Source organism: Ambystoma mexicanum, chromosome 6q (assembly GCF_040938575.1).
Source record: "Ambystoma mexicanum isolate Mex_15411 chromosome 6q, UKY_AmexF1_1, whole genome shotgun sequence".
Lineage (NCBI taxonomy): Eukaryota > Metazoa > Chordata > Amphibia > Caudata > Ambystomatidae > Ambystoma > Ambystoma mexicanum.
In genome coordinates this window covers 54,665,681-54,681,355 of record NC_090937.1, presented here as the reverse complement: position 1 = coordinate 54,681,355, position 15,675 = coordinate 54,665,681, and the positions used below count along the sequence as shown (strand labels likewise).

Sequence of the window (15,675 nt, the reverse complement as noted above, 5' to 3'; positions counted from 1 at the left end):
GCCCTCTCCACGAAGGCTCGACCCACAAAGGCTCCCTGTCCCTTGCCTGTCCTCAGCCTTCCTCGCCGTTTGCCGAGAACCCCTGCACGTTTTTCTCACCACCTCTTTGACTACATCATGTGCCTGTGTCCCGGGAAATCACCGACCTGCTGGCGCCTGATCTGTAAGACTTTACTTGCAATTTGAACTGCCGGCACACTGCATAACACCTACCTACTGACCACGTTTAAAGGCTCCTTTGCATTTGTGGTCACATCATCAGCTGCATGATCCGTTAGCCAGTAAATCTCACTGCACGATTTTGCTTAATCCTACTGTGTGAACGGGATCACCGTCTCTTACACTGCTATCCTGAAAACATTGCCTCTTGCCGCACTTTGCTCGCAAGCCGCTATTCCACATTGTCGATTTTGCTCGCAGCCCCTTTACAAAGCCTTGCCATATTGCCCTTTCATTTTGCTCGCAGCCGCTCCTCCATGCATGTTTAAACTTAACGTTTGTGCACAACCTATTTGTACAGCTAACTGCACGTATCCTATGCATACTACTGGCCACGCATGGCACATGATACAGTGACAGACTGGTCTTACATGCAAGTAAACATTATGTTGCTTTCAGAAGTGTTATTCTAGCAATATGCTGTTCTCAGAAGTGTTATTCTAGCATGCATCAGCCTACTATCCTGCATTGCGCTATTGCCCCTACATTGCTGTACACATGACTCATGCTGATAGGTAAAGCCTCTACTAGCCCGTTCCTGCACCCACCTTTTCGGCATTGTACTTACTGCTTCATCTCTAAGTGTCTCTATGCGCCTGCCTACACCTGCCTTGCATGTACCCCTAATTGCTAGAGCACAGCATTTATCCGCTAAGTGTACTCTTAAATCCAGGCACTGTCCCATTGCAACCTAGCCCTAATGTGTTGCAGACCTGCATTGTGTAGCCGTGCGCCCAGACCATGATCACCTGGCTCACTCTCACCATGTTCCCTTTCTGCATCATGCCGGACAATGTACACTGTAGTGGCACATTCCTCATAACCGTCAACAACGGCCTAGCCAATCTTGGCTGTCCTAGGCACTACCCGATCCCCTGCCCCACGCCCTTCCTACCCGCCCAGCCGCCTATTCCACCCAACCACCACTCTCACCTTACTTCCGCCGTAGACAACAGCTCCCCAGCCATCGTGACCCCTAACAAAACTGATTCACTGTACATTCAGTGCTCCATGTCTCACTGTGCTCCCCACACTGAAATCTCCAGAACCCCTACGCTCTACCACCCCAGACATCACTGCCCGCAACAACAGACTACGCACTAGGCTGCCCCTTACAAATAGCATCCCCCTTGCCAAATTCAACACCAAAGGAGCCCTACTCAATGCCAGATCCCTTGCCGCATCCCTTGCCGCACACCCCACAGAAATTGCTGACACCATTCTAACCCACGATCTCGACTTCCTTGCCCTAACGGAAACATGGCTACACGAGGCCTCAGGACCACATTTATCGTTAGCCATTCCTGCCTACTACTCCATCCTTAGAGCCGACAGACCTAATGGCAAGGGAGGAGGCATAGCATTCATCTCCAAAACACCACTAGGCTGCAGACTAGTCTCCACCCTCTCTCTTAAATCATGTGAGTTACTCACAATCAAGCTACAAACTTCCCCCATAAGTACAATTACACTACACCTTATATACAGACCCCCAGGCCCTCCTGGAACCTTCAAAGAAGACATTACAGCGCTCATCACTGAAAATTCCAAGCCACTAGCACAAATTATTATCCTTGGCGACTTCAATCTAGGTTACAACGACCCCAAGGACGCACCAGCTGCATCCTTAGCAAACGGCCTAACTGAGCATGGACTCGCTCAACTCAGTATCGCACCGACTCACCAGAAAGGCAGAATTCTCGACTGGGTAGCAACTCTTAACTGCAACACTACCTGTAAGGACCCCCAACCTCTTACATGGACGGATCACTACCTTATCCCACTTGAAATTCACATCAACCAGTCCACGCCTAAGAAACACCCCCTGGCACTAGCCTGCCCAACCAGAAACAAACGCAACATCACTGCCGAAGCCCTATTACCTCTGGTCCTACCTACTCTTAACGCTCTACCGGACAATGCTGACCTTAACCTCCTAGTTGACACCTTCACCTCCGCGCTATACAAAAGTGAGATAATTTGCACCAAAAAAGATGCCTATAACGTTAGGATTAACCAGGCAGGCTCTTCCACCAAATAATTATTTAAAATTCTAAAGGAGCTAGAAAACCCTAATCCCCTCCCAGACAACTGCTCGAAAGACAAACCATGGTGCACTAGCATCCAGAATGCTCTCAAAAATAAAATCTCAGGGCTCCAGACCAAAATTGACAAACGTCAACTCTTCAGCAACAAAACCACTAACCCTAGTTTAAGCCCACCAACACCGATCAAACCCAATATAGGCTTCACCTTTAAGAAAGTAACTATCTTAGAAGTCCAAAAAATCATCACTTCCCTAATCACTAACCCTCCAATTGCAAAGGGGACAGCTGGCCCACCCAAATAATAAAAGACGCTGCCAGAGACCTCTCCCCTTTTATCACTAAGCTAATCAACCTGTCATTTGCAAACAATTCTGTCCCCAACAACCTAAAACAATCTTGGGTGCTCCCTCTCCTAAAAAAACTATCCTTAGACCCAGCCATACCAACCAATTATAGACCCATCACACCACTGTCCCTTTTCTGCTAAAAATTCTGGACAGAGTTGCCTACATCCAGATTCAGGAGTACCTGGAATCTAATCAACTGCTAGGGATACGTCAATCTGGCTTCAGACCTCAACATGGAACTGAAACCGCTCTGGTTGACCTCAAAAGCCAGATTGACGAAATTAAAGACAAAGGCAATGCAGCAATCCTACTGCTCTTAGACCTCTCAGCGGCCTTCGATTTAGTAGACCACGAAATCCTATGCAACCACCTATCTATCGCAGCCCACTTCTTCTCCTCCGCCTCGATACAATCCTTCCTGGCGAATAGAACCATGCAAGTCTTCTCAACAGCTGCTGCTGACCCAATCCCCATCACACGTGGAGTCCCTCAAGGCTCCTGTGTCTCCCCCACCTTGTAAAATATATTTACGAAGCCCCTATTCGACAAACTGGACCGTCTGGGTGTCACCTACACCAACTATGCAGATGACACCCAAATTCTCCTCACCATCTTAGGCAACTACAACATGGACGTCACCCGGATCAACGAAATCTTCTCCATCATTCAGGCATGTATGGCCACCCACGGCCTCTGCCTGAATGATGAGAAGACGGAGCTTCTCCTGGTCGGCTCCTCATAACCTGTCTAAACTCAGTCCCAGCTACAAGAATATTATCATAGACGGTTACACCATCCCTAATGCTAAAAGTGTGAAAACCTTCGGCTTTCACCTCGATGTCAACACCAACCTTTCCAAACAAATCAACTCAACCGCCTCGGCCACTGCCTATACGGGTAAGCTAATCAGGGCTAACAGACCCTTCCTATCTCCCGACAGCTGCCTCACTCTGGCCAGAGCACTCATTCAATCCAAACTAGACTATTGCAACAGCCTGTACCTAGGAGCCAACCTATCCGTAACTAACAAACTCCAGGTTCTCCAGAACAATGCTCTGCGCGCAGCACTCAACATCCCAAGGCGTGATCAAATCTCCACTACCAGGAAAGCGTGTAAATGGCTCTCCATACAGCAAAAAAATAAATAAATAAAAAAACCGACCTCAAAACTATCTGCCTCACCTACAAGGCCTTAAACAACCTAGCCCCACCGTACCGCTCTAACAAATTCACTTTAAAATCCACATCCAGAACCACCAGATCTTCCAACTCCCTATGCCTGTTAGTGCCCAGATTTGCCTTAAAAAGAGCAGGAGGCGCCAGCTTCACTGTGCTAGCCTCCCAACTCTGGAACACCCTACCACTCAAAATTAAAACCACTGAGTCCTTCCCGATCTTTAGGAAACTTGTTATAGGCTGGTTACTGAACAAAGAGTAGCATTTTACCCTCATCTCTAAGCTCTAACAGCCGTAACCATATCTGTATTATATGTAAATTGCTGTACTATGTAAAACTCTTTGTAATTTGATGTACTCTGTAACTGTAAATGCTTTTTGTAAGTTGATGTACTCTGTAACTGTAAATGCTTATCTTATGCCTGTAACCGATTCCTTAAGCGCCCTTCTACCCACGGGTCCGGAGCGCTCTACAAATAAACCAAACAAACAGGCACCCAGTGCATTCAGGCCCTCCTCTTCCCACTCACTCACAACAAGGAATGTGGATTGGGACAAGTACCCAGCCATTCAACACTACACACTGCATTCAGGCCAGTTGCGGGCAGGTCTGTCTCAGTCTTTGTCTCTCATACCAGAAACCAGACAACCACAACAAGGAGTGCATATTGGTCACACACTCCATTCACCCAGGTCCCACCCACAGGAGGTACCCACAACATACAGTCACTGGGAAGGCTCCAGCTAGTCTGTTTGGGCCTTCACAACAACACCATATATGGCACTTCCACCCAACAGCCAGTCAGGGGGAAGGGACCGAGTCAGGGCTTCCCAGGACTTTGGGAAAACAAGGTAATAGAAAGCAAGAGGCCACAGGGGCCATTTTGTTTTCCATCCGGAATCAACTGATCCCAATGGCAGGGCCGGGGTATCCCAAAATGGAGGATACTCCGCGCACCTGTCAAATTCAGCATTGAGCTGCCACCAGCCCATATCCTGCTCTGCGGGCCACCCACAGGTGCCCAAAAACATACACTAGGGGCACAGGGTTGTACCCCCCACCCATGGGGGTCATAAGGGTATCCCACGGGTCTGTTCACCAACCCAAGAGAGCTGCACCGCCAGGAGTCCCACATGAACTCCTGCGCGGAAAACACGACAGAACACACTATAAAAACAGTAAAGGACAAGGATACGGAGGCCCTGTCCCTCCGATGCATGTCCAGCATCACACTGGTGTAGACTGGTATATGCATAAAACTATAGTGTTCCTGGATTAGTGTGTGAGGAGCTGCACCCTTATATATACACACAAGTGGTGGTAAATGTTAAACACCTACATCTATGCCAAATATTAGCTGATCAAAAGTGTGCAACCATCAACCCTTTCCTAATTTCCCCCAGTCCTGCCCACAACCTTTACCTAACCCTCAATCCAGTTTCCCTAAAAAAAAAAAAACCTATCCAACCTTCGAGACCCTAACCCTCCTTCCCCGCTCTGGTCAAAGAAGTCAGTGTAAGCTGCGACTTGCAGGCACCGAGACCATAGTGGGGGTGGTTGGTTCTGCACCGCTCCTGTGCCTTGGACCTGAACATCGTGATAGAGTCCTTGGTTATTAGCATGGATTGGTCTTTGTGTAATATTGCAAGCCATCCTCCCCTTTATGATCTGTTCCGGGCTGTCAGAATATAACCTGGTGGGAAGGTCTTGTGCGAGAGGGGTTCATAGTCATCCAAGAACCAGGTCTCCATAATTGTTTTTTCTTCTGTGATGAGGTCGTATATGTGGAGTTTGTTTTTGGAAACGGACCTGGCGTTGATGAGGGTGCAAGATATTTGGTGGGATGCCTTAGTGGGTAGAGGGTGGCTAGGGTTGGGGGGGAGGGAGCAGGGTCTGCTGTGGGGTCTGGCAGTGGGGGGTGAAAAGGGAGGAGAAGTGTGGGGATGAGGAAGCAGGTGGGGAGGTGGAGTGCGGCGAGGAGGGAGAAGTTGGAGTGTGGGCACGGGGGAAAATAGCTAGGACTGAGTTGGGTGCGGGCTTTGAGTTTTCGCTCATATTGCAGTGGAAGTGGTTGCGAACTGTGTTGGTGAATGGGTGATGCTAGGGGGGCATTAGGTGCCTGCGGTCTCGCCCTTTCCTTGCATTATGGGTGGCCATGGGTGTATGGGAGAGAGTGGGTGGTTCTCTGGTGAATGGGGTATTGGCTAGAGCTTCTCTTGCTGTGAGAATGGTGGGGAAGTCGGAGTTAGGGCTGGTGTGTGGTTGATTGGGGATGTGAATGGGAGGTGTTGGGAGTTGGTTGCTGGTGCCATTGGAGTGTGGTGGGCGTATTCGGTGTCTTGCTGCATTCTCTGGTGTGTTCCGTGGGGGGTGCTCTCTAATCTGTCTCTCCATCTTGCCACTCTTATTTGTGCAAAGCGGGATTTACGGGTGGGGGAGAGTGACAATTGAGGCGGGTGGGTGTGATGAGGGCAGGGGGAAGAGGGTGGGAGTGAGAGGTGCACGTTAAAGATACACTGTGGGAGGGTTTGGAGTGTGTGATGACGGTGGTAGTGAAAGACGGCAATGGGTATCGTTGGGGCTAGTGGCGCGCCAGGGAGCTGCACGGTTGTGGCCTGTGAGTGACATGATGCCTAGATGACTTACAGGTTGAGGCCTACATTTCACAATCCAGTTTGAGTACAAGGTATTCTAGAACTACCTTTCTGTACAAGGTGAATACAGCTAGGTTTGAGAGTCCTGTATAGTGGGAGAGAGGCCTACACCTAACAATGCAAATAGAATACCAGACAAAACAGTTCGAATTGAGTACAAGACAAACTACAGCTAGATTTGAGAGTCCTGTACAATGGGAGAGAGATAGGCAGTGGAGAGTAATCACAGTGTTTTGTACAGATGTAGATAAGTTTGCTAAATGGTCGGGCTTCCAGGGTAGAGCGATTGCTCTACTCCCCACCCAGGCCACTCCTACCATACTAGTCGCTGCTGGTTGACAGCTGGCCACTGGCTTCCCCTGCAGCCACGTTAAGGTGATGCCTCAGTTGGAGCCGCCCCTTGCCTTGGGGCCCTTAGCCGCAGGGGCTTGCTCGGGCAGAGGGCTGCCCTTATAGGTGAGTACTGAGTATCAACCTGGCCAATCAAAAAGGGGCGAGCTGGGAGGCAGGAGGAGGGAGGGTTACGGAAAGGTACCGGGGACAACGAGGGTCGCGGGCTGGGTCAGGGGCTACGAGCAATGGCCAAACTATAGCAACTAGGCCCAGAAAGGTCACTGGACAAAGCCACTCACCTGCAGCCGCTCACGGATGGCAACCGCAGAATGAGGACTACGCTCAAAGGACAATCTAGTGGCACAGCCCTTTTAGAGTTTATGGTAGTCTAACTGGAATGCAGTGGTAACATGTAAAATTGTGCAAGACTAACAACGAAAAAGCTACAGCGTTAACAAGCCCATCCTGAACACATTCAACTAACCAAAGAAATGTTACAGCGACCCAAAGAGTCCCCATCACACTTCACATAAGGTGAGGTGCACAAGAAAAATAAAGAACATTACTATGCGATGAAGAGTTCTCCTACAACTATTAGGAATGATCTGTGCTCCCAAACATATGAGCTTACCAAGGGAGGTGGGGCAAAAACTCAGGAAAGTCTCACAGGTACAGTGTCCCATTAAGGTCTATGGATGGAAAGCAGCAAAACAAAGACTCTTTCCTAACAATCTCGTATAACAGTGGAGGCCCTTGCCAGGCCTACCAAACCTTGAAGAGTGGCAAACTAACATGCCCAAAGAGCACCTATGCAAGCAGTACTGTTTAATGAAAGGTTACAAAGACTAAATGCCTTTACTCCCCAAGTGACAGAAATGTGTGCAATTATGTGGCAAGATTGCACCCACACAAGTATTGTTACAGCAGCACTCTAGTGTACTAGAAAATAAATGCAATCAGAATGTGCTTGGACTTTCATTCTCCAACAAAGCTTATGGTTTACATGTTGGATCTTCTTTGAAAAGTGTTTACCATATGGGTGTTATTTCAATTTGATTTTGAGCGTTTCCCTTTGCTATTTACAGCCAATAACTGACATCTCTTTTTGCCTCACATTCAACGCTTTGTATTTCTTTTAACCCTTCCTCCTTTTTCCAATATTTTTTAAGTTGACCTAATTAAGGTAGATTTTATACAGACGTTTTTCATACTCCACCCTTTTAGTGCACCACCAAGCACTGTACAAGATGGGACCTGAAATGTTATACATCAGATATATTTTATTTATAGCGCACCCATACACAAGGGTTTCAAAGCACAAAGGCCACATATGTTGGGCAGTGGGTGTGGAGTCAAGAGCTTTCCCCAGGCTAAATATGGACACAATATAGTTTACACTTGGCAATCGGAATGGCTAGGTATTTAAAGACATGACTATGGGTTGGTCTTGATCTCTCAACAGCTGGGAGCCTTTGTGATCCTTTCCGTAACATCCAGGTAGGGATGTGCCATGTTACAAACAACTATACTGTAGATTTACAAAACAAAATAAGGCTTACTGGATGCAAGAAGGAACATCGTGATGGGCAACTGAAAAGCCATCAAGAAGATTAAAATGTAATTAGGGGCAATAGCCTCCAAGGAAAGGCAATCTTTTTCCCAAGGGATAAACTAACCCAATACTTTAACATCTACAGGAGTACTACAAACAGCTGTTTGCTTAATTTCTATGCCTATATTGTATCTGCTTTACCTTTAAATGGTTTTCTATAGTGAATATTGGTAAAGCAAACTTGACATGCCAGTTCACATTGGCAGTGTACTTCATCTGCCAGGTTATATGTAGTGAACGGTTTAGGCATTTACGTGAATTTGGGGATTTTTAGGCTATATAGTCTCTACTGCACACTCACTACAATCCGTTTCGGGATCCTAATTTATTGCTTTCATCATAGTTAATAAATTAAATTATTTTAAAAACAGATCTATCTCAAACGTTCACTGACAAAACCATAGATTTACTGCTGTGCTGTAGTCTTGGCCAAAATGTTCTTAAAATTGTACGAGTACAGAGCCATATGTTCCAGGTTTAATTTTTCAGGCAACAGGAGCTTCATTTAAGTTACAAGGCAGGAATGGACAACTTTGCTTGCGCCACGCACCACCCCCCTCCCCCACAGCATACACTCACAAGATCCTTTAAGATGAATGAGGAGTGGGACGTAAATGAGAAATTCTGAGAACCACTGTTTGAAGGGCCAACCTGGAGCAATCCTGATCAAGAAGAAGGTGCAGCCATTAAAACCTAAGGCCCTTTGGAAACAACCAAACAATGGGTTGAGGGGTGAGTAGGGGAGTATGGGGGGGGGGGAGGGGAGTAGGAGGATCAGAACACTACCTACACCCAACAGCAAGTATTCTGGGCAACTGCTTATGAATGAATCAGAGCTGACATTTTGAGTGGATATTAATTGCAGAACTGTACCTGTAGGTGACCAACTGGTCTCAATGGTGAACTCTATTCCCTTCATTAAATATACATAAAAAACAAATGCTGCATGTGAAGACATTTCAATGGCCTTTCTTACAGCGTTTACACAAATGTTGTGCTATTTCAAGAAACATGAAAATCCTTACCTTTGGAAGGATGGACGATAGAGTTTGGAACAGACAGAAAATCACGCTGCTCATTTGAACTCTTCTTTTGGCTCGGGGTCTTAGGAGCTGCAGGATACAGAAAATGGTCTTCATTCGTCCCAGTGGAATTTTCTTTATTTTCGGACCTTGTTCCTGCCGCTCCTCGTGTCACTGGGGTTTGAGGTGCAGATTTTATACTGTTTGATCCAGATCTGTATTTACATTGCTTTGAGTTAAGAAAAAGATTGTTATTTTTCCCAACACAAAACTTTTACTTATTTTGTTACTTCTCTGTGGCTCTCTAAAGCAACATAAAGGTCCAGCTGGAGTCACAAGTGTTGAACATAGTTGAGGTGGATAACATCAGATTTAAGTAGGACACATTTCGCACACGATACAATAAATACAGTGAATGTTTTTACACAAAGTGCATTTGAGCGATGCTTGTAGACAAACCAAATTTCATAGTACAGCAAGAGAAATATGCATAATTAGCTGAATATCACAGGATCAGTGGACAGGTTTAAAAGCAAATGGTTAACCAGTAATCCAATACATAGTCTGTATTTCCATCCCTTTATATGACCGGAAAAGGTTCAAAATGCAGGTAAAGTAAGTCTCGACAGCTTTTCCTTGACTCACCCAAAGTAGGCTTGGTCAAGCAGTCAAGGCAAAGCTCTAAAGAAAGGAATACTTTTTTTATATGTGGGATATCCACACAGATTATATGCCTTTTCCTTAACAGCGCAGGTAAAGAATCATCAGGATTTGACATTAGTAGGGGTTACTTCGCAACTTCATGTGACACAGGGGGATCTTGGCTTGCTTGACGCCAACATCCTAACAGACACTCAACTGGCGTCTTACAACCACTCCAGGGACACGTTAACACAGTTTGTAAATGTGTATAAAAGGGGCATATGACACATTGAAAGCATAATGTATCATTTATAATGGACAATGTTAGATAGTGACATTACAATTTGAGAAACTATGTACTAGCTCATGCCCTCATTACCTGGAGGTAGTTCTTACTTACTGGGTAACACCAGATACCCAGAGAATGCTCTTAGCTGCTGCTCATTAGCACAATTTCAATCCCTGATAATCGGCGTCTTTCGACCAGAGCACTCCCACTCCTTGGAAAAAGGGAGTAGATAACATGGAGCAGTGTTGCTCTGAAAGGCCAAGACTTAGTACAAATGTATTATCACAGTCCTTTGATCAGCCGCTATAGAGAGTGGCGATCCAGTTAGAGTGGATGAAGGGTTGAGCCTAGTAGAGCCGCCACTGCGCCGGCCCAAGGCGTAATCACTGATGTAAGGAGAAACTGAGTGGGGGAGTGCCCCCACACATTTCAGTTGGTGCACTCCTGGATGAGGCACACATTGCTGATCACTCCCGTGCCCCCAAACCGGCCACACCTGCCGTAGTCGCCACGCAGCGGGTGCTGTGGGAAACCCTCCGCACCCAACCAATGGTCAGGGATGCCGACCGCTCCTCTGCCTGCCCAGCATTGAGCCATCTCGTCAGGATATAGGTGCGCAGGCAGCCCAGAGTCCGCCCGAGTCCCGGAATAGCACAGAACAGCCAGCACGATCAGTCCGGGGCTATTGATGCTCTGATCCGTTCGCCACCCGAGGCATGCCTCGTCAGCCCCAGCCTCCAGCCAGATGGGGCTCCGACATTCACGGACCCTGCTACTTAATGCATACTCACAGCCAGGCCAAGGGTATCCGCTGCCAGGTCCTAGCTTAGCCAAAGGATGAATAGTCCTCAACAGCATCCAATCCCAATCCAGAAAGAGCTGCTGGTCCAGGAGTCTCAGCACCCTACAATTAGCACCTAGAACCCGCCTTCGGGTCCCGGACAACAGGCGCAGTTGCCATTTTGGCTGGGTCGAGTGCTCAACCGTTACCTGGTGACGTCTGCTCTGGGGCCAGTCCGTTACTCTGCCTTGCGAACCACTGCCCCATTCCCCCAAGCCTTACTTTTTAAACACCATGAAACTTCCTCCAAGCCCTCACTGTGCAAGGACTGAGTGATCACAGAACCCTTTGGCTATGCCCTGGCAAGTGACCCTGCATGCAATGCATATTGGTTTATGTTACAGAAGAATCATTTGTTTGCCTCGCTTCTCACTATCCCTTTAGTACCTTAAATTCTCTCCCCCCCCCCCCCACTGACAAACTCGGGTGTTGTATGGGCTGATATTTTAGTCATCAACACAAGAACTTTTTTACCCCCCTCCCAGGCCCCCATTTCCTAGGCCTGGATGAGGGGACTCCATGTTTGATGCAAGCTGGAGGTAGTGTTTTTTACATGGTTGCAATACAGTTACCATTTTTTATCATGAAGTAGTTATTTTCTTCTGTGTTGTATCCAAAAAGGCTACCTCGTTCAAACCCTACAAACCACTTACTTTGCTGGCCTCCACAAAAGGTGAATATGTTTCTTTAACGTGCATTATGTGCAATATAGTTCACATTTAACTTTACACACAATTAGAATCACAATTGATCACATATATAAAAATACAAGCATAATTTCTATTTAGCTGAAAACAGTTAAAATCATTCACATTCCTGTCTATTTATCCCCAATATTAATCCATAACTTAACTGCAATTAGGTTATGGCTTAATATTAATGATAGCCGATTACCTGCCAGGCATCAAACCCACAATTCATCAGTTAACATAGTATTATATTTACATACAAACTTAACTAAAAGATGCCATAGGGTTTCCAAGTGACAATTTCTTTTTTATAGCTTTGCTGCTCCAGATAAACACATATGTGGGCCCAACACAGGAAGACCTGGTAATTGATTTAATCCTAATAACAAATAAATACAATGTCCTATAATACGGCAATGGAAATGTCTTGATATGTGGTTGGGCATTGCCCGCAGGTATGTCCAGGTTATCCTCCTGGATACTTTATTTACTAGCAATTTCCAAATTCTGTATACGGTCCCAGATGCACGTCTTACTTCGCTTATTTCTTGCTGTAGTGATATCCAGGTACCAGTCTACACTCCTTATTCATCTCTGCCAAAAAATAATTTACTATGTCACAGTATTCATTTATCCCTATTACATGTTCATTACAAACAGCTTCATAAATTAGGCCATATGACATCCAGGACTCATCGTAATCGTATTTCTGATTATTGTATCTGCTTAGATCCACATTCTGTGACTATAGTCCAACATCTAGTGGTAATCGCAGAGTATTGCATCTTGTTTCAAAGCTCAAAAAGGGATGTCAACATGGCCGTGACTAATACTAACCCCTATGTGATGTGTAGTGCACTTAAAAATCCTACGTGTCGAGGTACCACCAGTTTTTCTTCTGCTGCAAGGGAGCCTTGCAGAAGAGAGAAGGTGTAAGACATCTATGTTCCTTCTACTCCAAGAGGGGCACATGTGAATCTAAGCAGATACAATCATCAGAAATACGATTACAGTGAGTAATCTATGTCTTCTGATGCTAGTGAATCTGCTTAGAATCACATACTGTGCATAGACTAGCAAGCAGTACCCGGAGATGGTGGTGGGATGTGTGTAGGAACAGTAGCAAAGATATCTTAGCACCGCTTGTCCAACCTGAGAATCAGACTTCGAGTGTGTGTCTTAGCAGTATTGTTGAGTGACAGTGTGAACGGAAGTCCAGGTTGCTGCTTTGCAAATGGAATCTAAATGTTAAAATGTTAAATGTATTTGTACCGCGCACCGTCACCGACAGAATTGGTCCCCAGACGCTCTGGCGGATCTGTAAATGATAAAGTGGGGTGGGGTGGGTTAGTAAGGTGAAGAGGGAGTAGGATAGTGAGGGGAGTGGTGTTCTGTTGGTAGCTTCAACTCGGTATACACCAGATGCTGAGCTTTGATGCGGGTATCGAGTCTGTGATAGGCAGCGTGTGCTGTTGGTCCGGCTTATGTGTTGCAGTGTTGTGAAGTGCATGCGGCTTGTTGTGCGAGAGATGGTTGTGAGAGTTTGAGTGAGATAAGTATACATAGTTTGAGCTTATATTGGTTAGTGGGTTACCTGACCTTTGGCATGCTAGCCTTTGCAGTTCTGTCCCAGTGTGGCACCAGTTGACCCCCACAACTCTATCTGGATGCGGCGTGGGCCAAAGTCCAGAATTCTATCTGGGTGTGGGCAAGCCAACATTCACAGTCCTGTCCAGATGCGGCGCAAGCTAGCGTCCAGAGACCTGTCCAGGTGTGGGCATGCTATCATTCGCAACCCCATCTGGATGCCGCGCAGGCTGGTGTCCACAATTCAAGTGTGGCACACGCCAAAATTCAAGTTTCATCTAGGCGCGGGCTTGCCATCCTTCAATCAGTCCCATCTAGATGGGGCGCAGGCCAGTGTCCACAATTCTAGGTGTGGCCTGTGCTAGTCTTCAGGTTTCGCATAGGTGCAGGCATGCTAACGCTCGAAGTCCTATCTAGGTGCAACGCATGCTTATATTTCACAAGTCTATCTAGGTGTGGGTATGTTGGCATTCAGCTTTCACCTAGGTGCGGGCATGCCAACACTCATGGTCCTACCTAGATGCGATGCAGGCTGACATTCTCAATTCTGTCCAAATGTAGACATGTTAACATTCACAACTCCAGCCAAGGGCGGGCATGCTAGCATTCAGAGTCCCCTCTAGATGCGATGCAGGCCAATGTCCACAACTCCATCCAAGTGTGGCCATGCTAATATTCTCAATTCTATCTAAATGCGTCTGCCGGCCTGGATATTCTAGAAGAACATTTGCAATTAATGCTATGGTAGCTCCTGTGCCGCGAGTAGCGCAAGCTCTAGATGGAAAGGTTAGATCTCTCTTAGCGAGAGAAACAGTGTGATGCAATTTACAATCCATTTGGAAATAGCTGATTTAGAGACAGGGCCGCCCTCTCTACCAGCTGCCACAGATACACAGAATTGGATTGTCTTTCTCAGCGGCTTCGTTTTTCCAAGGTAGTATATATATGACTGCCCTCCTCACATCCAGTGTGCAGAGGAGTTTTGCAGCCAAGTTAGTGGAGTTTTGGAAGAAAGTGGGAAGTACGATTGACTGGTTCACATGGAACTTCAAGATGAATTTAGTCGCAAAGCATGGGCACAAAACTACTTTGTTTTTGTGAATAGTCACAAAGGGATCATGAACAGAAATGGCCCGCAGTTCACCAACCCTTTTTATTGAACTAATGGCCACTAGGGCAGTCTTATAGGCGAGAACCTTTAGGCTAGCATTGTGCATGGGCTCAAAATGAGGCACCATTAATCTGGTAAGGACAACATTCAAGTCCCATCCGGGAGATGGGTTGCAAATAGGCGGATGAAGTCTCTTCACCACTTTCATGAAGGCCTTAATGACAGGAATTTTCCACCATGAAACCTTGCTCTGGGATGTGGTGTACGCAAAGAGCGGCCAGGTAGACCTTTAGGGAATTGAAAACAAGTCCCGAGTCTAATAGGTGTGTCAAATAAAGGACAATATCAACGTCTGCCAGAAGATTGTGTTCCCCTGGAATATGTTGCGAGAGTAGGAACATGTAGTGTTCGAGTGCCCACTTCCAGATGATCTGGATAGCCCTAGAAAGTGAGTGCCACCTCCCCGCCCCCGCCACCGTTTGTTCAGGTAGTAAATGGCTGTCTTTAAGGACCAGAACTGTCTTCCCAGGAAGGTGTGCTTGGAAGCCTTTTAGAGCTTTGAACACTGCAAGCAGCACCAACATATTGATGCGACTGAATGCTACTGAAGGGGACCACACGCCATGCGCCGTCTGTTGGAGGTGAGCCCTCCACCCAGACAGATGCGCCTGTGGTGAAAATAGCCTCTACTGCGGGGTAGGTGAAGGTTTTCCTCTGCAGAGGTTTTCCCTTGACCACCTCTGCAGAGACTGAAGGGCTGGCGAGGCAGCCACCAGATCGCCCCACTGGCCTGACATTGGCTAGCGAGCCACTCCTGCATGGGGGGCATGGGGCGCATGCGGAGACTAGGGTGAAGAACTATGAAGACGCAGGAAGCCATCATCCCCAGCAGTTGCATGTCCTTGCAAACGCTAACTAGGTGACTGACTACATAGTGAGGGAACTGGAGGGGAAGATGAGCGAGTCTTCTGTCCGAATCAGGGCCACCAGAAACTGATTTGGCTGGAGAACACAATTGATTTCTATCATGAACCTGGGGTACTTTGTGGGCTGGCAACATTGAATTATGAAAGTATGAATCTTTCATGTCCAATCTTGCCATGA

General features: G+C 46.8%; 1 protein-coding gene across 3 annotated transcripts in view; it reads right to left on the bottom strand.

Annotated features, from left to right (window-relative positions):
• Nucleotides 1-15,675, bottom strand: part of MELK (maternal embryonic leucine zipper kinase) — a 711,420-nt gene that overhangs the window by 120,833 nt on the left and 574,912 nt on the right. For all 3 annotated transcript variants that reach the window (XM_069630471.1, XM_069630473.1, XM_069630472.1), the window contains exon 14: nt 9,416-9,641. In XM_069630471.1, the coding sequence (XP_069486572.1) occupies nt 9,416-9,641 (226 nt within the window). The remainder of the gene's footprint in view (nt 1-9,415; nt 9,642-15,675) is intronic.